Source organism: Crotalus tigris, unplaced genomic scaffold, assembly GCF_016545835.1.
Source record: "Crotalus tigris isolate CLP2741 ecotype Arizona unplaced genomic scaffold, ASM1654583v1 scf7180000019068.10715455, whole genome shotgun sequence".
In the NCBI taxonomy this organism is placed as follows: Eukaryota; Metazoa; Chordata; class Lepidosauria; order Squamata; family Viperidae; genus Crotalus; species Crotalus tigris.
This window is the reverse complement of record NW_024097358.1, coordinates 9,479,369-9,507,143: the sequence shown is the minus strand read 5'-3', so window position 1 is coordinate 9,507,143 and position 27,775 is coordinate 9,479,369. Positions and strand designations below refer to the sequence as shown.

At 38.4% G+C, this 27,775-nt stretch overlaps 1 protein-coding gene across 6 annotated transcripts in view; it reads right to left on the bottom strand.

Moving 5' to 3' along the window:
* Positions 1-313: 313 nt before the first annotated feature.
* Positions 314-27,775, bottom strand: part of UBTF (upstream binding transcription factor) — a 44,682-nt gene continuing 17,220 nt past the window's right edge. For 5 of the 6 annotated variants that reach the window (XM_039359306.1, XM_039359308.1, XM_039359307.1 and 2 more), the window contains 13 exons: positions 27,390-27,523; positions 24,850-24,991; positions 21,260-21,301; positions 17,057-17,170; positions 16,274-16,429; positions 13,331-13,486; positions 12,618-12,728; positions 11,796-11,884; positions 10,745-10,934; positions 8,873-8,920; positions 7,429-7,497; positions 6,333-6,479; positions 314-5,208 (listed from right to left, as the gene is read on the bottom strand). In XM_039359306.1, the coding sequence (XP_039215240.1) occupies positions 5,098-5,208; positions 6,333-6,479; positions 7,429-7,497; positions 8,873-8,920; positions 10,745-10,934; positions 11,796-11,884; positions 12,618-12,728; positions 13,331-13,486; positions 16,274-16,429; positions 17,057-17,170; positions 21,260-21,301; positions 24,850-24,991; positions 27,390-27,523 (1,509 nt within the window). In that variant the 3' untranslated portion in view covers positions 314-5,097. Of the gene's footprint in view, positions 5,209-6,332; positions 6,480-7,428; positions 8,921-10,744; positions 10,935-11,795; positions 11,885-12,617; positions 12,729-13,330; positions 13,487-16,273; positions 16,430-17,056; positions 17,171-21,259; positions 21,302-24,849; positions 24,992-27,389; positions 27,524-27,775 lie in introns of those variants that run through there. The other variant, XR_005558637.1, reaches the window with a different exon arrangement.

Below are 27,775 nucleotides of genomic sequence, written 5' to 3'. Positions count from 1 at the left end.
TCCTACCTTATTTTTGCAGCTAAAACATTATCTTGCCCTTTTAACTTTATTAACTAAAGCATCAATAAATATTTGTCCTCAGTAATTTAGTTCTTGTTTAGATAAACATATTAATTTAAAGGTTTTAATTCTATTCACATACTTTAAAAATATTTCCCAAATTAATCTGGAACCTTACAACTACAGTAACAGTTCACAAAAATTAATCAATTTTATTAATATTATTTAAATGCAGAGACTGCTATCTTATGTCTTGTATATTAATATGTATTGTATATTAATCTGCATAATCTTCAATCAAGATTAAGGTTTCTTAAAGTCAAAATATATTTATTTTATAAATTCCTGCTTGCAGACGCTGTTGGTTTTCTTACAAATTACTGAGCTAGAAAAAATAAAAAAGTTATTGAGGTTTAGTCCTTGCTATAACCATCATACTTAAAACTTTTCCACATCATTCAGAAGAACATGGAGCAAAACATTGTAGATTTAGATAGAAAGAAGATAATTTCTAAATCGTATGAATATACTTAGTACATTTCTGTATATGCACAAAAACATGTAGACTCTTCATTGTTAAGATCAATTTTATCTGTATGTGACAATTATTTTTTTCACCCCAACGGGTGCACAAAGGGAAACCAATCTCCACCAATACCAGCTTAGTGGACATGGTTGGGATGTAATTTACTGAGGGAGCCACTGCAACAGTGCAACACATGTTCTTATCTCAACCTAGGATTTACTGAACATAACTTTGAGCTGTTCAATTTAAGCCATTATTTTCTCTACAACCATTATGAGGCAAATGCAGGGGTTATTGGCTACTAGAAAAATATTTAGGGGGAAAGCTGAAGATATAAAGACAATTTAAAGATGGTCAACCTAGCATAGTTGTGTATTATAAATATGGCTTGTTTTTGAGGAAGTAAATGTGTTTGCTTACTTTTAATTCATATTTGATTAATTTTTGGTGGGAGACCTGGGCCCAGAATGATGACATTTGCCATTAGGGTAGAGCTGTTCAGCTTGGCATGAAAACCAACTACAGCTTCTTATCATTTCAGTTCCAGCTCCATCCCAGCAGTTACAAAATCCTGAAGCCTTAAACATTTAAATGGAGTTGAGATTTCATACATTCTAGACTTGTGGAATTTTGCCTTTTATTTCCTAAAAAAGCAAGTACAGGTAGTCCTCGGCTTACAACCACAATTGAGCCCAAAATTTTTGTTACTGAGTTTAGTTTTGTCTCATTTTTACGACTTTTCTTGCCACAGTTGTGAATCACTGCAGTTAATTTAGCAAGTGAATTTGGCTTTCCCATTGACTTTGCTTATCAGAAGATTGCAAAAAGTGATCACATGACCCCAGGACACTACAACAGTTATGTAAGTCAGCTCCCAAGTATTTTCTAGCACGTAATATGAATTTTGATCATGGGGATGCTGCAATGGTTGTGAAAACAGTCATAGGTCACTTTTTTCAATGCCATTGTAACTTTGAACCATCACTAAATGAACTGTTGTAAGTTGAGGACTACCTGTATATAAAATAACCCCTTACTTCAGTTCAACAGGACTCATTTGCAAACAAAAACTTATACCAGCAAGCAAAACTTAAAAAAACACAATTACCCCTTTGCATGTATTTTCTAAAACAGAATGTTGAAGTGATAATTAAGGGAAGAATTGATACAACTTGAACGTTACAATAAATGGGGGGGGGGCAGATTGGAGATTGTTAAAGCATCTCTTAAAGCTTATTTGAGAATTAGTGGATAACAGTTGATTCAAAAAATTCTAATATTTAACGGATGGGTCTTCCATGCTTATAACTCTAGTTTTCAATGTCACAAACTAAGAACTGGCAAAATAGACTATGACCATATAGAATTGCATAAGATATGCAGTTTTAATTTTTTTCTAGCACGTAATATGGAGTTTAATAGCGAACATGAACTTTCATACCCAGAAAGCCATTCATGAACCCAATTCAATACCTAGCACCCAAAATCTAGCTTATTCCTTTTACCTTGATGCATTTACTTCTGTAAAGAGTGGTGTTATGAAACAATAATGCATTTTTCGCTATAGCTCAAAAACATTTGAAATTTCTAATTGATTATAAACTAAAGTATAAAAACTGAAAGATTTAACTATGATTTTAGAAGTTCTGGATCTTAACATTGCTTTACTTTCTAAAATTTCAAAAGATTATTAAAGCATAGTAAATTTTCAATTCTTCCCTGTCAAGTGCTTGCAGAGGAAAAAAAAAAGCATATCACCTAAGAAAATCCCAAGTCACCATAGATGCTTCTCACTTTACTGATTTTTGTTACATCTGTTATTATTGTTCCTTCATTTATTTGGAAAAGGGCAGGATGATTTTAGGATACTATGTTAGTTAAATCACACTGTTGTCCTCAAAAATATAATCTTTAGTATTCAGAAGGGAAAAGTGTGGTCACAAAGGTATTGACCCCCATCTAATTTCATAGTTTTAAGGTTGTCTTTACCCACCTGAAAGCCAAAAATTATGTTTATGTATAGTATGTGTGCATGCATACATTTTTGTGTGTATGGGATGCATATTCCCTTGCGTGTGGCGAACACATATTTGTAAGGTTTTTAGCAGGCCATCTAAATCACACTTATTTGGAACATGGATTTTCTTTGAGTGATGAGACTGACAGAAATGTGCTGTAGAATTTGTTTTGCTTGCACATCCAAATACAGAGTTCCTCTGCTCACTTATTGTGATTTCAAGTCCATTTATATTCACCAAGTGACAATAGATAATCTGTGCCCAAACCGATACTTGGACAAGGGTAGCAAGACCTGATTTTCAGAAGAGTTCACACACTGGCGCTTCTTTTTAAGAAACAGAACAATTTTCTGAGCCTGTTAACAATAGCCAGGGAAGGAAGCAACAAGAGAAACTTGACCTGGAAACAATCACACCCTTCCTTTATGTCAACCAGATGAAAAATCAGGAACAAATGGTGGCAGAGTGGCTTATGGCTCTTTTATCAATGAAGACAGAATTTGTCTTTCCCCATGTCCTGTTTTGGCCACTAGAGCTGACAGGATTGAAAATGTCTGTCTCTTTTTTCATGGTGAATAGGAGGTGAAATACACATCTAATTTATTGTTTCAATCCTTTCCAGGCAAGGGTTCAATCATACCTCCTATAGTCCTGGGCAGGATCCCTGAAAATTAAGGTTGCCAATTATTCTAAATCATACTTAACTGGTTGTGATTATAAAAATGTAGAAACATTGTAAGAACAGTAAGTTTTTCAATAAAAAAGCAAAAAAGGTGAAAAAACAAAATAGAAAAAAGTTATGTCTTAAAAACTTAATTGTCCAATGAATGGTTTCTGATTTGAAGATAGTAACTGTTATTTTTTCCCCAAATATATTGGCCTATTTGAAGATGATTTAGGAGCTTATTCTCAAACCTTTGCCTTATATGATTGCCACCCTTTTAAAAAGTTCAATGTAGCTATGAAATCCAAGATTGGAATCTTTCACTTCTGTTATCACTTAACTTTGTTTTATTGCAATACCTACATACAAAATATTATTAACTTCGCCTATGATTTAGAAATTGGCTATTTGTAATTTATATGCTTAGCTAGTTTCTCCTAAATCATAGCCTAATTTACAGAACTTCCACAGATATTTAAAAGCCATGCTAAAGAAAAGAGGGGATTGGGGCAGGAAAAGAAAACTTGTGTGCCTGGTCCTTTCCTGACACATTTCTATTCAGAGTTGAATGAAAATTCAGCTCAGTGTGTTCAAGACATGTTGAGAAAAAAAGCATATATCTGTATTTCTCCATTACACAGTCTCACAGAAATCATTTTTTCTCAAGATCTTAAAACTACTGGATTCTGCATTCGTTAAAAGACATGTAAAGAGGCTAATGTCAAAGAGGGAACGTTTTGTTGTAAAAAAAGATGGTTGTCTTACTTGGTTTATAAAATATTTTTTTTAAAAAATGCTAATGACACATATGATCCCCACAACCAACCACCCCTCTCAAAGACAGTCAACAAAATGCCCCATTTTGGTACAATTATTGGTCACTTCATTGTAAAAAAAAATATATATATTAACAACAACATCAACCCAAAGGGGTCTGGCTACTACGGTCTTTTATCCAAATGCTGGTCAGAAAAATGACAGAAAAGTCCATTCCAGCAAAATAAAGTCAGTCACTTGGAGTTCTTGAAATTCTCTCCATCTTCAACAGTATGCCAGACATTCCCCCTTTGCAAAAAAATAAAAAATAATAAAAAAATCCTGTTCTTCAGTCCCTCTTCTATCCCTTGACCCTTGCAACACACTCACACAAAATATGACCCCCCCACAACCCCCATTTCCCTCAGCAGGAAATGCTGGATATCCAGTTTGTCACAGGAAATTGCTAAGTGCAGCTGCAGCCATTTTGTTTTCTTTTTCTTTCTCTTTTGTCAAAATGTGAAAGATCAAGACTATACAAGATTGTCCATTTTAAGGATTGATAGGGCTCACTAGCAAATTGCCATGGCTCGTGCTCTTTCACAATCCATCTCTCCTTGGCTGTTTGCTGGGGTTGACGGAGAAAAAAGGGGGAAACGTCTCATTGCCATGTTGTTGTTTAAAAAAGAATTTGTACAAAGTCCCAAGCTGGTGGCTAGAACTGGGGGTTGAAAGAGGGATGAAAATGAGAAGGAGAAAAGAAGTTAAAGGGGTCTGGATTTTGCAATGACCCCTGTTATCTCTCATAAACAGAGATTTAAGGGGAGGGAGAAAGAAGGGATTATATAATGAAATTAGTTTCCCACACTATCATCACCCACAAAAAAAGGAAAAGTACACCCCTCTGCTGGTTGTCAGCTATTGTGTATCCTGCCCCTTGCTCCTCTCCCACACAGCTACACATTGTTAATGCAGTGTGAGGCTTGTGAAGAAAGGGTTAATTAAACCACAGTGATTTCCCCCCCCCCCCTCTGTTTCCTCCCCATCCCAGATCTCCAGCTGCAATGTTATTATTATCCGGAAAAAGAAAACCGAATAAAGTACAGTAAGGAAGGTGGAAGATGAAAGACAATTCAGTTGGAGTCCGAATCAGAAGAGTCTCCTGAAGAGGATGAGGAACTGCTGCTGCCTTCTGATTCATTGTCCTCATCATCGTCATCCTCTTCGTCATCCTCTTCTTCATTCTGGGAAAAGAAGAGGCGAGTTACAGAGCAAGCCAAAGGGTGGTGGTGATGGGGAAGGTACAATGAGAATAGGAAACACCCTTCCTGTAAATCTGACAGAAGGACAAGGACAAGTAGAATTCCAGTTTTTAAAAATCTCAGTATCTATTCACCCTTTCAAAAGGTTGTTAGCTCATAGGCCACAGACTGTCAAGCGGCAACTCAAGCTAACAAAGGCCAGTATTATATACAGTTCTATTCTGTATCTTTGCCATTCTTGTTGTGCTGTTGTCAAAACACAGCCAGGAGGATTCTTTAGATCTTGAAGGGGTTTGCCACCACTGTGACTCCAGGATGAATTAAACTATTGTTTCTCTGCTGATATTATTAGTGGGGAAGCAGCAATATTGATTGCTTGAGGATGGGTTAGAGGAACTGTTAAAATTCACTGTTGGGCAATCCTGTGTATGTCATGTTTTGGCTATTCACAAAAAAAGATAACCTCATTATGTCAATTAACAAACCTGCTCAATTTTTGTAATGTTACATTTGGCAGAATACAACTGCTCATTTTCCATTGTGTACAAAAACCAATGCAGATGTCCCAACATCTGGCTTCCATTAATTAGGCTGTCTCATTCTAGGTAGTAGGGGACCAACTATTGCTGCTCAGTATGAGGGAAAGCTTTCTCATCAATGTTCACAAGCACTATTAAGACTTTACAAACATAAAGTGTTTTAGTTCATACTATTCTATCATTGTTATTCTGATAACTATTTGTTAATGGGATCACTCATTAGTAGACAAAGTTGAGCCAGTAAGGAATCACTGCCCTAAAACTTGCCATTCTTACAGCTAAATTTGCCCAAAACGTTTGAAGTGACTTTTTTCAACTTCATCTTAAAGTAGTTTAAGCTTTTACTGGGTATTATCTGAGAAACATCTTTCAAAAAATAAACCATTTTTTAAACTATGGCTTTCTGGAATATTTCAGTTATATTTCACTAAGAGGAATCTAAAAGAAATTCCCATTGCCATGATGCTTTGTTGGAAGTAGAAACTGCTCTATTCTGAAGGAGATCATGCTGTGGTACTTTGAAGAAGCCACACTGTCTGAAGTTCTTGGGGATAAGCAGAGCCTTACCTCTTCCCCATCTTCACTTTCCTCTTCACTACTTGAATCTGAAGAGTCTCCTCCCTCCTCAGAGGAATCAGCATTCTCATCATCCTCTTCATCTTCCTCTTCATCCTCGTCATCATCATCGTCATCTTCATCCTCTTCCTCAGATTCCTGTGGATATAGAGAGTAGATTAAAAGGAAACTAGTTTTCAACCAAAGGGCAGGTATTCATGAGGCCCACAATGAATTAAATCTAAAGCAGCCGTAAACATATTCCCATATGTCTTAGTGCATAGTTAATGGTAAATATATGCAGAGTCATAACTTTCTCATTACTATGGTAATGGGAGTAATATAAAACAAATTTTAACTTTCTCTTTAATTGAGCTTAACTGATGGGACTGCAACTTAATTTGATTCAAATAAGCAGGCAAGCATTCCAAGGCACTTAGCAAATAACATCACTGACCTATGGCTGCAATGGATAATTTTTCCTTTATTGCTGATTGGCAGAAAGAGAGCTAATGGGAAAATTTAAAACTGTTGTACTAAGATCCAAAATAGGAAAGGTGCTTTGGATCTAGTGTGCCACACCTTTTCTTGCATAATAGCTGCCTTATCCCAAGAAAATATGGTTCTGAGTTATGAAGGTAGCAGATGGGTACAACCACAGGTTTATCACTCCATTTTCCTAGAACTACATAGCTGTCTTGAAAGATCAGGAGAAGACACAGTTTCTTTAAAGAACTGCAAAGTACTCCTCTAGATCTGAAGCAATGTTCCCACTTTGGGTATGAACATTGCACACTTCTGGAAGATTATATCTCTAAGAAAAAAGATAAAAAGGAAGTTCAGCTTGGATCATAGTGACTACGGCATAAGGATTAGCTAGAAGATCCATCAACTGTAGAAATATTGTTCTGCTCTTATTTCTGCTGAAACCACCCGCCCCATCCCAAACAATCAATTATTGGGTACATAGTTTCTGGATTTTACATTATTTTCAGGATTCCGTTACTACTTTGAAAATACCAGCTGATCTCAGGAATTCTTTGTTTGGAATTTTTCACCAGGTAATAATAGCTGTGTAACAGAGACATGGCACTATTAAGATACTTACTGATTTGGCTTGCACTGAAGGTTTCATTTTTGGATTTGGGCCTCGCATCTTTCCCATATTCTTACGTTTCTGATGAGATAGAAGTGGAAGGTCAGAGAGACAATCAACAAGAGAGACTACTCCTTTCACAAATCAGCCTAAAGGAAGCACAATTTCCCTTGGCTACATCTTTTACGCTTACTTATTTATAGCCTGTGACTCTCAAACTTACCTCTGAATATAATGGCACTGTGGAACCTGATGCCAAAATAGTGAAAAGGCCTTGAAGACAAAACTAACTTCACCATTCCACCCAAAGATAATGTTCAGCTAGAGAATTCTTCTTTCTCCCCAGGAGAAAGAACATTTATCCTTTACTGCAGAATTGGCCAAGGATTACTTTTAATACTTTGGGGCAGACAAAGGACTGCCATGTGATTGAGATTGCTCCTGGGGAGACAGATTTTGGTAGTTTTCTTTGTTTTAGTACAGTGATGTGTCTATTTTGGGGTACATCTCAGTTTTTATCTGTTTTCTAGTCCCAAATGGCATGGAGTTATATCACCAGATTCAGCAGTTAAGGGTCAGAAGGGGCCTGTAAGAGCCATAAAATAGGATCTGAAGACTATAATTTGTCCACTCCTGACATACCACTACCACCAATTTCCTTTGAATTTCATTTTAAATATCTGAAAATTGATTGCGTACCTGCTTCTTTCATTTTGGTTATTAAGCCAGCAATTTCTAAATAGTTGTACCCAGACCACATTCTCTCACGTTACAGCCTCTGTACAGTAGTTTTTGCTAACTTTTATTCTATCCTGATGTAGTAGCCTCTGGTGAACATGCAGGTGAAAGGCAGCCAGCACATATATCACCTAATTTGGTCTTCCCCAACTTGACTGCATTTCTGCTGATGATGGAAGTTGTCCTGTATCATCTCTAGAAGGCATCAGCTTGAGAAGGGTAAACTAAACATATATATGGTTAGAATTCCTGGACAATTTATTTGTTGTCTAACAAAACTTCACCTTTATCTTCAGCATGAAAGTTCAAAGCAATTAAAGTGCTTTAAAAAGCACCATATTCTAATTAAAGCTTCATGCCAGCCCTGAGCACATATACTTGGAACTAAAAAGGTGCAAGTGGATGAAGTTGCAATGGTCACAAATTCTAGTGTGCAGTTCCAATAGTAGCCACTTCAGTATTGCTATACCCAATGACAGCATATCATGAACCTAAAATCCTATTAACTCTGAAAACATTCACCCCCTCATGTTCCATTATATCAATAATTTGCTGCACAATATGGATCCTGAAATGCCTGGCAGACAATGCCACCTTCCTTTCAGAGCTACAGCCCCTTCCAAGCTATGTTTCATTTCACGCAAAAAGTTCAAGAAACATCCTTTTCAACACAACAGAGATGTAAATCTCCCTCCACAAATACTTGTAAAATACTAACACTGGAGGTATGCTCTTTGTAGGCAGCTCTCTCTTGCGGTGATAAGGTCTGTAAAAAAAAAAAAAAGATGAGAATAGGAAACCAAGATTAAAAGATAATTGCTGAAGCAGGACAGTTGAGAATAAAGGTGACTTGAAAAATCTAATTAAAGGTCACAAAGGACACATAACTTTGTGTCACTGATAATGGAGAGCAGTACAGTGTGTGTGTGGAGGGGAGTATTTGATCCCCTGCTGATTTTGTACATTTGCCCACTGACAAAGAAATGATTAGTCTATAATTTTAGATAGGTTTATTTTAACAGTGAGAAACAGAATAACAACAAAAAATCCAGAAAAACGGATTTCAAAAAAGTTATAAATTGATTTGAATTTTAATGAGTGAAATAAGTATTTGATCCTCTATCAATCAGCAAGATTTCTGGCTCCCAGATGTCTTTTATACAGGTAATGAGCTGAGATTAGAAGCACTCTCTTAGAGGAAGTGCTCCTAATCTAAACTTGTTCACCTGTATAAAAGACACCTGCCCACAGAATCAATCAATCAAATTCCAAACTCTCCACCATGGCCAAGACAAAAGAGCTGTCCAAGGATGTCAGGGACCAGATTGTAGACCTACACAAGGCGGGAATGGGCTACAAGACTATCGCCAAGCAGCTTGGTAAGAAGATGACAACAGTTGGTGCGATTATTCGCAAATGGAAGAAACACAAAATAACTGTCAATCTCCCTCGGTCTGGGGTTCCATGCAAGATCTCACCCCATGGATTTTCAATGATCATAAGAACAGTGAGGAATCAGGCCAGCACTACATGGGATGATCTTGTCAATGATCTCAAGGCAGCTGGGACCATAGTCATTAAGAAAACAATTTGTAACACACTACACCACAAAGGACTGCAAGGTCCCCTTGCTCAAGAAAGCACAGGCCCGTCTGAAGTTTGCCAATGGGCATCTGAATGATTCAGAGGAGAACTGGATGAAAGTGTTGTGGTCAAATGAGATCAAAATTGAGCTCTTTGGCATCAGTTCAACTCGCCGCATTAGGAGGAGGAAGAATGCTGCCTATGACCCCAAGAACATCATCCCCACCATCAAACATGGAGATGGAAACATTATGCTTTGGGGGTGTTTTTCTGCTAAGGGGACAGGACAAATCTTACTGTCAAATCTCGGGCGAGAACCTCCTTCCTTCAACCAGGGTATTGAAAATGGGTCATGGATGGGTATTCCAGCATGGCAATGACCCAAAACACATGGCCAAGGCAACAAAGGAATGGCTCAAGAAGAAGCACATTAAGGTCCTGGAGTGGCCTAGCCAGTCTCCAGACCTTATTTCCACAGAAAATCTGTGGAGGGAGCTGAAGGTTCGAACTGCCAAACATCTACCTTGAAACCTTAATAACTTGGAGAGGATCTGCAAAGAGGAGTGGGACAAAATCCCTCCTGAGATGTGTGCAAACCTGGTGGCCAACTGCAAGAAACATCTGACCTCTGTGATTGCCAACAAAGATTTTGCCAGTAAGTACTCGTCATGTTTTGCGAAGGGGTCAAATACTTATTTCACTTATTAAAATGCAAATCAATTTATAACTTTTTTGAAATGCATTTTTCTGGATTTTTTGTTATTATTCTATCTCTCACTGTTAAAATAAACCTACCATTAAAATTATAGACTGATCAGTTCTCTGTCAGTGGGCAAACGTACAAAATCAGCAAGGGATCAAATACTCCCCCCCCCACTGTATTTCATAGATAGAAAGGACAACTTCATTTAAATTCGCAGAGGACTTTTTTATTGTGTCTGTATTTTATTGTAATTTATCAGTGATACGTTACCTACACTCTTCCTTTTCCCACTTCAGAACTCACCTTTAGCCACATGTCCAGGTGCACTTTGTACTGTTTCTGCTGTTCTTCAGCCAACTTTTTATACTGATCCTTTTGGCTCTGAGAGATCCGTTGCCAGCGGCTCCCAATCTCTACCATCCGCTCCTTCAGAGGAAGGTGGTTGAGTTCACCGTTTGAAAGCAACTCCTGAGAAAATTTCTGATATCCATTCCTGGTGTACAGAAGTTATGGAAACTGTCTATTACTCTAACTTATTTTTCAATTCAGTGGAACAATACTATTTAGAACAGGTAATTCATTTTTAACAATTTCATAAATCATTGGGAATTAATACTGGGAGATATTCTTGGCTATCACACTCTAGACCCATTAGCAATGTTAGCAAAGGTAGGGCTTTGTAGATAGAAAAATGAAGCCATATAAGTAATTAGTGGCTGGGATCATTGTTACAATAATGGCAAACTTAGTTCCAATTAAGCAACATCTGTTTCATCTGTTCAATTTCCTGACACATAAAAGAGTTAACTTTCAGAGGTATGATTCCCACAAAGTGTGCAAAACATCTATTTGCCCACCTCCCAAAGTCCTTACAATGATCTTACAAACTCAAAACAGGAGCAGGAAAAAAAATAAAATAAAGTGAGATGCAACAATACTTTGACACAATTTCCAGATTCTTGTTTAAACATGTTTTTCCTTCCTTTCATGAAAGACATTAAGAGGTTTCACGAGATTATAATTCTTATTTTGCTTTACTACATGTTTGTAAATTAGGCCCTTTTATTCTGTTGTTTGGCTAGATTGAATGAGATTGTGCAGGATAGAGTAGCGCATATGCATACAATATACTTGAACTTCAATACAATTTTAGTCTTAAGTTTCTTTTAAAGTTTTGAGAAGTTTATTGAATAGTAAACTTGTATCTTATAAATAAAACAAAGCAATAAGAAAAAGCGTATTCCACCCCCAAAGAGTGGATTAATACTCTAAAAGTACTGATCAGCCAAGCTATAAAGGTTCTTCTGAATTCAGACAACCTCACATTTATGTATCGTATTAAGCCAACACTTACATGGGGGGTTTCTTTGGCTCTCCCTGGAATTTCATCTTCTTGGAGGCATTTGTTGAACATGGTGGTGCCCTCATCTCACTCAGTTCTCGCTACAAAAAGGAAAAAGAGAACAGATAGCTGTCCTTTCCTTTTCCTTGAGGTTTTAATAAAATATTTGAGTTTTCAACGAGGAAGGAATAGTTAGCTCTGCTTATCCTTTAAACCATAACTTTTAATACACAATACTAAAAATTAAAATTTTGGGTCAAATACACAATTTGACACTTTGGGTAGGTAATGCTTAATATTATTCAGCTATTTAACAACCTGTTTAATAGAACAGGAATATTTCCAACATATTTTCAAATATATTTGCCTGCAGCTAGAAATCTGATTGATGGGGTTTTTTAAAATGAAGACAAAGAACTTTGTTCAATGCCAGATTTATTTATAAGGTTGCTCAACTCCATACTAATGGTTGCCTAAATTCCAAACTAAAAATGATACAAGTAAAAAAAAAATTACAAGGGTCTAGAACAAAAAACAATCCATTCTGAAAACTATACACATATGTGACCTGATGTGCAATCTAATCTGAGATCTGGGGGAAGACCCTGATTTTAAGGGCTGCTTTAAACAAGATTGGGGGGCGGGGGGGGGGGCGGGGTAGACAGACCACAGAAAAAATGTTGTTCCAGAGAGTATGTTTCCTAAGTCCTCTCAGATATCACTCCTTAACAAATGGAATAATGAACATCTCAACTTTGTCAGTTTCCTACATTCCTAAAGAAAGGACAGATACATGCATGCTTGCTCTAATATAGTATAATTAGTGCCTCATACTTCATATCGTTTTTGATCTTCCGCTGCTTTCTTAATCCACATAAGTTTTTCTTTTTTCTCCATATTATTCCAGGTAGTTTCCATGGCCTTTAGTGCTTTCCCCCTGTCATTCTGAGTTAAAAGAAGGAGTATTATAAAACTATATGGACTCAATAAACTGCAGAATAATTCCAAAGGTGTGGTTCCAACCATTTCAAAACAAAAATAGAACATGTGTCTTTCTGTTCATGGAACCCAATCACTTAGCACATTCACTTTTTCTTCCTCACGTATTTCCTGGCTTAACCTCTGTCTTCTCCTCTGCTGTGCTTCCTCTCCATCTTCATTTTAAGTCCCCACTCCAGCATCCTTTCCTCCCACAAGTTCTTTCCACTATTTATAAGGCACCTGGCAATAATTATCCACCTTGAAGGAGTTGTTAGGAGGAGGAAAAGGTGTATTTGTGTACGCATGTGTGAAGCTAGAATTGGAAACTGGGAAAATTAATAATGGAAGGCATACATGTTTTGTAGTTTTGCCCTAGAGTGTGCAATATGGGCAGGAAAGGGGATTCAGACTGTTTCTTTTGATCTAGACAGATGTCCCCCTCCCCTCCAAAATCAAACTGAACAGAACCAGACTTGATAAAATCTTAGAGAAGAATTGTGGAGGAAATCTCAAGGCTATGAAGATGTTTCCTATTAGGACCATGCCTGTCTTTTTTCTCACTTTACCTTAAAGCGGGCAAGATAATCTCCTATAACACTTTGCTGCCAGATCTCCTCAGCAGTCTTGGGTGACTCAGGAAGTTTGCCACGATCTTCCTTGTCAGAACCATGCTTTTTCTCTGTCTGAGATTTTAGGGCAGCCTCCCGAGCTTTATATTTGGCCTAGATAAGGAAAGAGCAAGAAAAGGCAAAATCTGTGAGTTAACTAAGATTCACTGGCTAGTCAAACATAAAAAAAAGTTGTCTGACTAAACCCCAATGTAATTAAGCTCTGAAAAAGAAAGTGTTTTACAGAAACTTGGCTTAAAGTATCTTAAACTAGTTCCAAAAAAAGAAAACGAGAGCACTTGATTTGGTTTATTCACCATGGCTAACTATCCAGGAAGGATACTGCTGTATTAGGAACGTTCCACATTAGAGTTGATTTGACCCAGCAGCACTGGGGCCTAGAAACCAAACCCAATTTCTCCATGTAAGCTTGCATTAATCCAATAATATACCTAAAGATAATCTGAAACAAATGAGACTATGAAAAACAATATAATGCAGGTACAATTCCACACAGTTAGATAAATACTACTGTTGTAGTCAAATTGAGAATATTGTGTTTGCCAATAACACTAACAAAAATACATTCTACCCAGGACATCAACAACTCCGCTTCTAGATAGATAGTTAGTTGACAAAAAAGAATAATGAATTTATTTTTTATGATCCAGCACTTTTTATGATTCTAAGTCTAAACCCTACTGCAGTGAATTTGTGAAGGTGCTTCAAAATTAAAAACATAGCATGTGCTTTAAAAAAAGACAGATGGATGGAGACTTGAATTATACAAACCATGCATTAAAAACACACATGGAAATTAGATATCTACATAGATTTCTACAGAATTAAAATTCTGCAAGGAAAAAACATAGCCCCTTTCAGGATTTTTTTTTTTTTTACTTAAATAACTTATTATAAATAATTGGTGAGGCCTCACTTAAAATCCTCTATGGGAAAAGAGATTATCTACAGGACAACAATAACTTTTATGTATGTAGTCTTTGTCATCCCCCCCCCCAAATCTTCATGAATATTTCCAAGAATAATTTACTAGAATATAAAGATGCTTTTATATAAATACTTAAAGGAACAAGTATACATGTATATTAATAGCGTTATGACAGTATTTCATGTTTTGACTTTTTTTCCAACAAAACAATAGAGCATAGATTTCAAAGTAATTAGAGTATGTGTGTGAACCCTGCTACTTTTCTTCATTTGCTGAAAAGGTTTAGCCAAATCTAAGTTTCAGTGAAAGAGGAATTTAGATTTATTATTGTATTATTTATAAGATAGACATTCTAATTTGTTTTACAACATATTTTATTTTTTCTTTGTTAAGAGGTAAAAGTTGAATTTCAAAAAAACACTTCTAACTGCTATCTTTCAAAGACTTTCTGCTTTTAAATTATTTGTTTCAAACCTGAAAATATGCTAATGACAGACCAGGAACTGATAAGTTTTTATTTAAAATACTGCTACCTGGAAAGGCAACACTAATTTAAATGGACACATGCTTTTATTCTCCTTATAGAAGAACTGGGTGCTTAGGTGCTTGGTAACGACACGTATTTATGATGGTTGCAGTATCTCAGATTCATATATGATCACTATTTGAAATCTTCTAAGCTTGTTTCCAATGAGCAAGGTCAATAGGGGTCTGCTTAACAACTGTGACCCCCACAAAAAAGTTGTAGAATCAGGTGTGATTCATTTAACTACCAGCCTGCTTAGCAGTAGAAATTCTGATCCTGTGGTTTAAATTGAACCTGTATCGCTTTTAGTTGTTCTGGTTTTATGCACTTTATGCTTTATATTGGTGTGCTTCTATAAAGCAAAACAGTGAGATATAATGAAATAATTAAAAAACCCAGATTATATGCATATTGGAGATGTGGGCTAGGCCAATCAGGATCCAGCTTCCTAGAAATTTCCAAAACTTCACTTTTTCCCCCTTCCCTCACCCCCACCCCCAATATGCTTCCAGGGTACAAAGCTAATTTTAATGGTCTACAAGCGATGCTTATTCCCACCAAAATCCTCCCCCTAAAATGACATGGATTTTGAAATAAGAAGAAAAAAAAAAAGGATGAATATCCCAGCTCTAGGAAGGAGGCAGTGGCAAACCATTTCCAAAACAAATACTAAAGGGATTCATCCAGGCAGTTGCCAGGAGTTAACACTGACTCAAAGGCTTGAGTCAATAAGCTTAAATAAAGCAATTTTTTAAAAAAATCATCCCACTTTTCATTTGGGACTTTCTTGCGTAAAAATGCTTTTCAGCTTAGGGATGAGTGTACAGACCAAGTAGTTTGATAAATAGCCCTGTCTTTACCCCAATCCAGTCTCTGATGCACATGCTGTACCTAAACGATATCAACTCTATCTCATCCCTCTCAAATTCAACTTTCTAAGTGGCAATCAAGGTGCATGTACAATTTCTCCACAGTCCCAGACACACCCCTTCTCAGGCTTCTAAACCAAGCCTCAAGACTTCTCTATTTAATAATCACAGATCTCCTGGGAAATGGCGATTACTGAATACCTAATAGGCTCTGACTGGCCTCATTTTTTCAACATGAAGGTAATGTCAAGGTCTGATTCCATATACAACACCCAGCTAGGGATGGATGGATAATAAGAGAGGTAACACAAGATGGAATGGTAGGAGTGTCCAGACTGTGACGGAGCTTGGTGTTCATCACGGTTCTGGAAAATCCCAGAACCTACTGCAGGTTTCTAGCAGGTTTTTCCTTTCCTATTTTTTTTTTTAAGGGTGAGGATGAGGGTCAGTTTTCAACAGAAAAAAAATCCACGTGACTAAGATATCCAAGAACGCATGTTTCCCACACCTCCACCCCAAAAGATAATTAGGATAATGTGCATCATTGATTAAACAACCTTTTTTTTCTCTGAAAGATCATTCCACATCCGTGCCAGCAACCGTGCCAGTTCACTCTCTGATAGTTCGGGTCGCTCTTCCTGCAGCTGCTTGCGTTTCTCCTCCGAGAAGATAAACATAGCAGAAACGGGTCGTTTGGGTTTTTCAGAACCTCCCTGTTAAAGAGCACAAAGGAACTTGTGGTTGTGGAATTTTGCATTTATCTTTTTTGTTTGTTTGAATTATGGAAAGACCAAATAAAAAATAGTAAAAGGAGAAATTTAATTTTAGATCTGCAAACTTCATTTACTAGATTAATCGATTAGCATCTTACTTCATTATTCAATAGAGGAAGACATTTATACCAGTGAGATCAAATTTTATTTGGTGAGCTGTAAGTTAAAACAATTTTTGTTTAGTTGCCTTAATGCAATGAAAAATGAAAGAAAAAGAAAAAAAGCGTTTTAAAGATGAGTATTTGAATATAACAGTGATACTGATAATTAAAAATAAATCAATAATTGCATACATCCAATATCTCAAAAAGTTCCTCTGTTTTTAAGCACATATTTAATTTAACTGATTAACAATTACTAGATTAAAATGGACATGATATATTAAATAAGCTTTTTCCAGGTTTGCCAAACTGGAGAATGGTGGCATCACATTTAGTAATAAAATTTTTAAAACAAGTCCAGCAGCCATTTAAATGAAGTCTTGAGGCTGGTTTAAATATCAAATTAATTTCGCTGTTTCTACGTAAAGGTACATTCATATCCACAATATATGGGTAGGTCACCCACCTTGCTGGCATCTGGTGATGACTTCTTAGAGGCAGGGCTGGTGGCACCTTTCTTATTTATTCCCAGCATTTTTTCCTCTCCCAAAACTCTCTGTTGTTCTTCTTCAGGCAGGCTCTAAAAGATAATGGTATTATTTTTTTAAAGGGTTTTAGAGGTATTTGTCATTTTTTCTGCCTAGCAAATATGACAACCATTTCAGTATCAACAGAAATCTCTACATCTGCCTATTCATTTTCTTCTGAAAAGAATAGCTTCCCAAGAAGATACTACCCTAGTAATACAGGTAGTCCTTGTTTAGTGACTGCCTCAGTCAACAACCATTCAGTTAGGGCAATGATAAAAAAATATCTTTGTGACCAATGTCTGCATTTGCAGGTCTATAAAGCAAAGGAAAGCTGAAATAAGATTGTAAGTCCAGCTCCAATTTTACTTAGCAACCACTTTGCTTAATGAGTGAATTGGTCATTAAACAAGAACTACTTGTACAACATCTACATTGTCATAATCTTTTACCTGTTTTCCCCTGCCTTGGAATTAGAATGCTTCTCTGAAAATCACTGAAAAACTTATAAAATATGCTGAAGGGACAGAAAGCATGAATGCAATCTTGTGTATACTACTCACAATCTTTTTCAGGATGTTTTATATGACGGAGGTCCAACATATAGAAATTTGTCCAACATTTCTTTTCAAGAAATCTAGTGTGATCCACCCAAATCATACAGATTGGCATGTAACATAGGGAGACTGCTAGACTGCATTTTGAAATACAAGCTCAAATAGAAGAAATAAGAGTGGCATAAACACAACTGCAAATTAACAACTCATTTCTCCTTGCTAAAGAAGGAAAATTCTGTTTTGGCCAGAGATTTGAGCTCTTTCACTATGGTCCCTGTCAAGGATTTTTTTTTTAACTGTCCAATTTAGTGGGCTCCAAACATTGAAGAAACAATAGGTCAGTGGTTCTCAACCTTTTTAATGCCACGACGCCCAACTGGTCGTAAGTCGAGGACTATCCAACCAGTCATAAGTCGAGGACTTTCCCTGCCCGGGAGTGCCACGCATGCGTGGTGCCACCCCCTGCGCCGGCTGAGGCGTAGCTGGCAAGCAGCAGAGACGAAGCAGGCCGGCCACCGGCTGGCCCAACCCAAGGGAGGTAAGGCACCCGCCGGACCCCACACGCGCCAGCAACCCTCCCTGCGCCCACCGGCCTCCCACCTCCCACCCCTGGCCCTCTTTTAATTACATTTTTAGTAGTTGCTCAACAGGGAAGGGTGGAAACTTCCAGACAGCTCGCCTTCGCTGCAGACAACTTGCGGCACCGTTTGCAGAATGGAACTTTTGGCGGGCTCAACAGGGCAGAGATAGCCTGGACAATTCCTATTGGCTTTTGAAAGCCAATAGAATTAGACTCTATTCAAGAGAGTCTATTTTATTGGCTTTCAAAAGCCAATAGAATAAAAGGGAGTAGCACAGCTAAGGAAAAAGGGGAAAAAATGGCGGACTGCGTTATTTGGCGACCCCTGTGAAATGGTCGTTTGACCCCAAATGGGGTCCCGACCCACAGGTTGAAAACCACTGCAATAGGTTCTAGACCAGCAGTTCTCAACCTGTGGGTCGCAACCCTTTTGGGGGTCGAATGATGCTTTCACAGGGGTCGCCTAAGACCATCGGAAAACACATATTTCCGATGGTCTTAGGAACCGAGACACTAGTGAGAATTTCTGCTCAAGGCTAGCTCCACCAGCCAGCTCGGGCAGACAGGAAAGCAGCCACCTCAGCAGCATGGCAGGGCTGTGCTACCCATTGCAGAGCAGCTACTGCCGCGTCGCCACGGCTATGAACCTCCTGCTTGGCGTCTTTCAGGTCCTCTTGCCTGGCTTCCGTCTGGGAGAAGCGCAGGGCCAAGGTAAAAAAAAAAGCCTGGCGAAATACTCCCGAGGGGTAGCGTCGATCTGTAGTGGGAGGTGAAGGGGGCGGGTGGTCGACCAGAAGGGAATCGGGTCTGATAAGGGCGAAAGTTGAGTGAGGTTTTCCCCCTTGCCCCTCTCTCCGCCTCCCTTTGTGCAGCGGCGTCTCTGGCTGCTGCCTTCCCAGTCGCCGAGAAAGGGAAAAAAAAGAGCCATGAGCGAGTTCCCCTTTCTGCCTCATTGCTTAAAGCTTTTTTTTTTTTTAAAAAAACGACCACTTGTTTATAACTCCTCAGGGCTTGTTTGCATGAGCTTGTGGCAGATCAGTAAATAAAGGGGTGGAGGAGCCAAACCGTCCAAGGCGTTTGCACCCTGAATGTGTGGATGCTGCTTTCATGACTTGCCACTACCGCCCCCTCTCTTCCCGCCCTGCTCTAGCAACACGCTGTTGCTGCTGCTGCTGGCTGAGGCGCCGAGCCGGTCCCCACGCCTCCTGGTTGCCTGGCCGCACCGGAGTCTCCCCCACACCACCTGGCCCGCCTCCCTCGCCATCGGAGGGCATCTGTGTGTGTTTCCAGACCTTACTGGACTATCATCCCCAGCAGCCCTAAAAAGTACTGTGGAAGAGTGGGGAATGCTGGGAGTTGCAGTTCATCACCATCTGGAAAAACATCTCTCCAAAGATGGATCAATCCTTCCTTCCTTCCATCTCCTTCCCTTCCCCTTCAATCTCTCCTTCCTTCCCCCTTCAATTTCCTTCCTTCTCCATCTCCTTCCTCTCCCCTTCAATCTTCCTTCCTTCCATCTCCATCCCTTTCCCTTCAATCTCTCTCCTTCCTTCCTTCCCTCTTCAATCTTCCTTCCTTCTCCATCTCCTTCCTTTCCCCTTCAATTTTCCTTCCTTCCTTCCATCTCCATCCCTTCCCCTTCAATCTCTCCTTCCTTTCCCTTCAATCTCCTTCCTTCTCCATCTCCTTCCTTTCCCCTTCAATCTCTCTCCTTCCTTCCTTTCCCCTTCAATCTCCTTCCTTTCCCCTTCAATCTTCCTTCCTTCCTTCCATCTCCATCTCTTCAATCTTTCCCCTTCAATCTCCTTCCTTCTCCATCTCCTTCCTTTCCCCTTCAATCTTCCTTCCTTCCCCTTCCCTCCCTCCCAACATTTTTGAGCAAGGAAGAGAAAGCTTCTCCAGCGAGCATTGCTATATTGTTTTTGTGATTAATCACTATGCTTCAATTATGTTCAATTCATAACAATGAAAATACACCCTGCATATCAGATATTTACATTACTATTCATAACAGTAGCAAAATTACAGTTATGAAGTAGCAACAAAAGTAATTTTATGGTTGGGGGTCACAACATGAGGAACTGTATTAAAGGGTTGCGGCATTAGGAAGGTTGAGAACCACTGTTCTAGACCAGTGGTTCTCAACCTGTGGGTCGGGACCCCATTTGGGGTCGAATGACCATTTCACGGAGGTCGCCAAACAATGCAGTCCGCCATTTTTTCCCCCTTTTCCTTAGCTGTGCTACTCCCTTTTATTCTATTGGCTTTTGAAAGCCAATAGAATAGACTCTCTTTAATAGAGTCTAATTCTATTGGCTTTCAAAAGCCAATAGGAATTGTCCAGGCTGTCTCTGCCCTGCTGAGCCCACCAAAAGTTCCATTCTGCAAACGGTGCTGCACCAGTTGAGTAGTCCTCAACTTACAACCGGTTGAGTAGTCCTCGACCTACGACCGGTTGGGGGGTCGCGGCATTAAAAAGGTTGAGAACCACTGTTCTAGACAATAAAGAAGTGTTCATAGCTATTACCTACTCACTACTACCCCATCCTTCCACACTTCTATTACTTCTGCTGCCACTTCAACCACTACCCCTTATGAATTCTCCTACTCCAGGTGAATACTGCTACTAAACAATTATCTGCTTCAGACTGCTTCACTTCCAGCCATAAACACTTCTCTCCCATACCCAGCTGTCTCTCAGAACAACTTTTATAGCCAATGATGGGGATGATGGGGAGAGGACATAAAGAAACAGGATGACAGCAACATAGGTGCTGATCATTTTCTGGGCAGCCTGCTGCCTCAAAGTCCCATAACAATTAAAAACAACTTAACTCTGAAGAGTTCAAGAACACAGTGGATTATTCTCCCATCCTATGCCAAATTGAGATCAGTGAATAGTTGTAGTGATTATGATTTAACCAATGTCAAGCTTTTTCTAAGTTTAATTCATTTAATTGGAGATAGTTGAACATGTGTATTGGTATGCTGTGGGTCATACTCACCTCCAGGAAACGCAAAAGCTCAATTTCATAATCTTTCTTTTTCTACAAAGGAAAATATCAAGAAGATAAAATTAGTTTTTTGAATATGCCATATGGTCCCCATCTCCTTTTCCTATCTCCATCCCTGTGTTGTCTTTCTAAACAAATTGATTCTCTTGATTCTTACAATTTTGTAAGATATTTGTTTCTAGAAATTTTAATGAATTACTGGATTTGGGACCAAATATTTAACTGACACTTGAATGATGTCCTCCAGGTATTCTGGATATGTATTTCCATTTACTGATCTAGCATAGCTAATTACAAAGTATTCTGAGAATTGTAGTGCTAAGCATTTTTTGGACACCATGTCACCGTCCTATTTTAACATGTATATGATGGTAAGTGTACATGGGGTGGCAACTATTGCCAAATGACATTTTAAATTATAAAGTTGGACCTTTTAAAATAAAGAGCTTGGTCTTTACTCTAACCCTCAATTATTTCATTGATGCTTTATTTGTATCAAGTATGTATGGATGAGCTTTAAACATAAGATTGTAAGAATCAAAGAGAGTCTGGGAAAGCAACTAAGAAACAGGAACATTAGAAAGGTAGGGGCTATTATACCTACTAGTCTTTCTTAATTGAATTAAATCTTGTAGCAAAAGAGCAACACTCCTTCTCAAGAGCGCTACTGTTATATGCCTGGTTGGTTAATGGAAGTCGACCATCACTCCAAATGCGATCCTGGAAGGGTGCAATGGATCTGACTGATATCCACCAGATTTCAACTTTCTTCTCAGCTATTCCATCCCCAAATCAGCCAATTATGAATGTTTATGTTTAGTATTGAGCACTTGAAATAGGGTTAAGATTCTATTAGCACACCAGCAACAATATTTACCCATCAGCCTTCATACTCCATAAATTAATTGAGAAGTAGCTTCGGTGATTTCCACAGCTTGCAAACATGAGTACCTTGAAATCCATATGGAGACTGCCTTGTCTAATATGCTTTGTAATTTTCAAATCCTCCATGACAAGTAATGGGTCTTGTCCAGCCAGAAATATTTGGTAGAATTAAGACAGAAGATTGCCCCAAGACCACATAATGGCACACCTACCAGCTTTCACTTCCCTGTCATTATCAGACTACCAATTGTTCTTTCATTTGTAAATTACTAATCGTTTCTGCAGGTCTGCCTTGGGAAGCAAAAATATTGTGATAATTTTCTGGTGTCTTTGGGATATTTCTTTATTGGAAAGGTACAAAGTGTGATGATTATATAGCCAAGTTTTCAATCCTGTTGCTCTCACTCACACACAGTCTTATATGTATATGCTTTCTTATTTTTTGAAGAAAATGTGTGCATCATAGGTGTGTGTATATATGTATCAGAGGTAATGCTCCTGCTTTTTTATTTATTTCTGAAAAAGGTAGGGTTCATTTATACTTAAGGAATGAAACTAAATGAAATTACTGAACTAAAAGAGCAAAGAGCAAAGAGAGGGATGCCTGATGACAATTAAAAAGTAATACTATTGTCAACTCTACAATGAACCTGGCTGCAGGTATCTTGCTCGTTCTAGGTTGCCACAAAGATGGGAGGGGGTGCAGAGGAATTTTGCTAGTCTAAACAATTTAATGTCCCATGGGAGCCAAGGTTATTTTTGTCAGATGGATTGGGAGGGGGAGCTTGCATTACTGTTATAACAACTAGGTAATAATGATGAAAAAAGTGAGGTTTTGAACACTGCATCTACACACCCTTTGGCTAATCCAGCCCAGAAAGAGAGAGACAAAGACAAGGACAGAGAGATAGAGCCTTGGCTATAATACATTCAACATATTGTTCCAATTTAAATTTTACAAGTATGGCAGAGATAGAAAAGTTCATAGGTATAGAGTCAATCGACTAGTGCAGAGATGTGTTTCAGCTTATATCAAATGAAGTTATGAACAGCCTGCTTGGATGATCCAGTCATCCTTTGTGACTTTTGCCCTTCCTGGGAATTTAAAATGGGCTAGAAAGAGCTATACTATCATCACTGCTATTATTAATATCAAATTCATAGAGGATGCTATGGGTCTAATGCAGGGGTGTCAAACTGCTGGCCTGCGGGCCGGATACATCATGCCTAAACCACGCCCACCCCATTGCTGGCAATGGAAAAAAAGTAGCAACATGTCACGTGACGTTGCGAGTTTGACACCCTTGGTCTAATGGATGGAGGAGATTCTGAAGGCACAGGAAAGGATCTGTTGCATTTTTGTTAAACAATTCCTTGCTTCAGCTGTTCTACATCAGTCCTTTTCTTTTATCATAAATTGACTACTATTTGAGGTTTCAGTGTGCTCAGGTTTAAACAAGGAACCACATTCAATTCTATGTCAATTAAAAAAGGCCGAAATGAAGTCTAAGAAAATCATAATTGATATCGGATGATTAAAGCCAAATAGGTATTAACTGAAATAAACACATTCTGATAAATATATAGTATATTAAAATGGCCAAATTAAGCAACTGACTTCTGTTTGCACTCGTTATTTAATTCAATGGTGAATAAGGGTAGAGAAAGTACCCAGTTTTTATGAGGAACCAAAGGAGATGATTTTATTATGGAGAAAACTGGATTGCACTCTCATTCTATAGTAGAAGGCAGACTCAGAAAGCTAGCAGCATGTTTTGGTCCTCAGAATCTCTTATGTCTAGGTACAGGCAAAATTTCCAGTCTTTTTCTAGAAGAAAATTTTAGGAGAAAAAAAATCCTGCTCTGCCTGCTTTTGGGTGCAGTCCTCAACATGCAGCTGAAATAGCACATTCCTATATTACAGACAAGATGAAACTTGCAGTGACTAACATGACTTGTTCAGGCAGTGAGATGTATTTGAATTTTAATTTATTTCCTTTTGCTTTGAGAATTCATGCAAACTTAATTTTTCCATGTTAATGAGTTCATAATGGTCTCAGGTTTGAAATTTCTCTTATCTGGAATATTAAGAATTACATTCTGGGGCATCTCATAAAAATGGCTGTCCTTCCATAAAATGGCTGCCATGAGGGACAAAAGGGCACAAAAGAGCTAAACAAGTGGAATGGATTCACATAGATTTTTGGCATCACCAAGTGTTTCCTGCCACATATTGTTTACCTGATTTTTTTGTGGAGACTAGAGACCTTCTTTGAATTCAGGAAGAGGATGACATTGGGGCTGGCATGTTTTACAGCATGTTTTTCTCGCTTCTGCTATTTTTAATTAAAAGCAAATTAATCTAGTATGGCAGGGGAATGATAGGCACCTAAGGGCATGCCTGTTAACATCACATCAGCCAAGGAATTGGTGAGTCACTAGCGCAACTAACGGATGAGATTTTACACATCTTATTTATTCATACTGCATGTAGTAACATTCAGTTTATTTGCACCATAAATAATGGACTAGATTTCCAAAACAGTGAACATGACTATCATACTGCATTTCTGAATGTGGATAAATATAATTCTCTATCAATGATGGGATAGCCAGCTGACCCAGAAATCAGGGAGTAGATTTATTATTTTTTTCCAGAAAACATTTTTAATACTTGCTCCTCCAGCCCTGCTTACCTGATCACATTTTCTGTGGTAGGCATCCTTTTCCTTTTGGGAAAGAAGTTTCCACTGCTGACTGCAGAGCACCATCCGTTCTGTGCTTGGGACATCTTTCATGTTTGCCATCAGCTCAGCACAGTAAAGAGAATAACTATTTCTAAAATAATAAGTTTCTTTATGTAGTACTGTCCCATTGAATTAGTACATTCTATACCAACCAATAGCAATCAAATGCCTGTGATAATAATTCTGTGATAACTCTTGGAGATAAATTCCCATTCAGCTACAAATTTTCACTTTGGATGGGGATTCTCATCAATAATTTAAAATAGAGGCCCATAACTTTTGGGGCATTCAGACTCCCACAAAAGCCTTGAGTGCCCCACAAAAAGATATTAGCAAATTAATTAAACAAGAGAACTGTTAAAAATCCAAAGCACGCTGCATGTTTTTAAGTACATTACTTTTTTAATTCTATTTTTTTCTAATCCAACTTCTTAAGACTAGAGTTTCTAATAGGCCACCCATTTAACACATTTGTCCATTTAACACATGTGGTTTAGGAGACAACTTATGGTTCTTCAGCTGTTCTTCTCGGAACCTCTGACAATAAATGAAGAAAATGGGTAATGTAATTTTGAGGTAAAAAACATAAAAATTGTTAATATAAGCCTTAATATTGATACCTTCCAAAAAATCCATGTAAAGAGCTCAAAATCCCACAAACTCAAGAAAAGAAAACCCATCTCCACTTGCAACTTTAGTACAGCTATAGTAGTCTGTAGCCTCTTCCCAAACATTCAAGTGCACCCCTCCACTTCAAAATCATTTGCCACTTGCAACCTTGGAAACCAGCCACTTGTCAACTAGTGTCATCCAACCCCACAAGCATCAGACTAAGAAAGAGAGAGAGGGACAGAAAAAGTATCTGTTTAAAACAAGCTTCCTTGCTCGCATAAATGTCACAACTTTGGATGGTCTTACACCAATTCAAGGTTGCAGTGGGTTTTTTTGTTGTTGGGGTTTTTTTTTTTTTGAGGTGTATTGTTCTCTCTCAGATTTTTACTGGAGCACTGAATTGGATTTACCATTGAGAGGGAGATGAGAGCTAGATATCTGCAAATAAGAGCTGAGAAATAACCTGCAGAAACATAGCAGTAAAGTTTTACTTCAGCAACATATCCTTCCTACAAACTAGGACTGAATCCCCCCAAATAACCCACCTTCACAGCCAAACAGTTTGAAGATGGCAAATTTGTTCAAACAGAACCTCACCTCAGAATAAAAGCAATGGAGGGAGATGCTGGATGGCCTTAAGTAATCCTTCAGCTAGATCCGTGTTTTTCAACCTCAGTGAATTAGAGATGTATGGTGTTTCAACTCCTGGAATTCCCCAACCAGTGCCTCAATAGTTTGAGAGTAACAGCATCACCTGCTATGTATTCCCCATCCTACAACACTATACAACTGACAGTAAACTGTCTTCCTTTTAAATACTCAAGGGGCCATAGACGAAATCTCCATCGATTATGAGAAACAATGGGAAGGGGAACAATTTAGAGAAAATAAACATGGGCACAAATAAATTCCTGGAGCTTTTAGCCTTCTTCAAACTGCACTGTAGTGAGGATAAGTATTTTCTCCCCCTTAATGAAGGAAAGAAGTATCAGAGTGCCCGCAGGGTGCGTGCATGAAAAATTTGCAAAATGTTTGGCACAATGTTGTAATGCAAGCCTTGCCTCTTGTGTAAAAGGCAGGGTTTGAATCACAACACTGTAATTACCAATTCACACGTTTTGACTTCCTTGCAGATGCCAACAACCACAATATTAGACCTCTGTTGGCAACTGAGGAAACAATGAGGAGCCATGTTCTGTTCCCGAAGATAACTGACATCCAGACGCTATACCAGATCGTACCTGCAGAGGTCAGGCTTTGAAATGTTCTCTCACTGCACTCTTACCAGCTGAAATGGCCTTTTATCTTTTTACAAGCTTTTATCTTTACTGATTATGCCTTGTGCCCAATATTATCTTATTTTTTCAAAACTATGGTTTTGTGGTCAGGTTTTACACGTTCTCATTTGATTGTAAGCCACTTACTATTATTATTTAAACTAAAACAGTCAAAGTTCAACTCAAAGGAGTTCTAGGTTCACATCATTTAAACCTGTTCTAAATTATTGCTAGTCTTTCTTACTGATATTATTATTTTAACTGCTGTCGACTTCTGTATGCTATGAGATTTTTCTAGCTATGGCATACAATTACTACTACTTCTACACTGAATCATAACATAATTGGACAGGTACGATACATTGAATCACAAAAACCTAATCAGCATTGTCATTAAACTAAGACAGCAGTTAGCGTATTAAGTGACCTAGTTAAATGTGTTGAATGAACAGAGCTACTATGTGATATGCTGGGACAGGGTTCCTTTTGCCACATAATGGATGTAAAGAGGATCTCCATATTTCACCCGTTCTAGGAAATATATGCAAAAATACTGCAGAAAGGGAAAAAGCCTTTCCATTTATGACTATCCCAACTTACGGAGGGGGTTTGGTGGGTCGCCCATCAAACTTGTCCTTCAACTGCCTCTCTGCTTTTGTTAGGGTGGACCGTGGTGGTGCTCCCTCCTCAATGTTCATCTCTGGATGCTTCTGTATATAATCCCGCATCATTCCCTGGAAACAACAAACGCAGAGGATGGTTAATACAATATACAGCGACAAAGCTTTGGGGGTAAGCCCTTCCTAGGCTCTAGGGTGATGAGGTGGGCAGAAGAGGACCCACTACTTGGCCCTGACCAATTTCAACTCTGGATGGATGAAGCAGAGAGGGTGTTGCTTTGCAACTACCTTCCAGCTTAGTAAAAGGGAGTGGCACCCACAAATCGGCTCTCGGAGCGTGGCTGGGTTTGGGCAGCCGCGACAAGG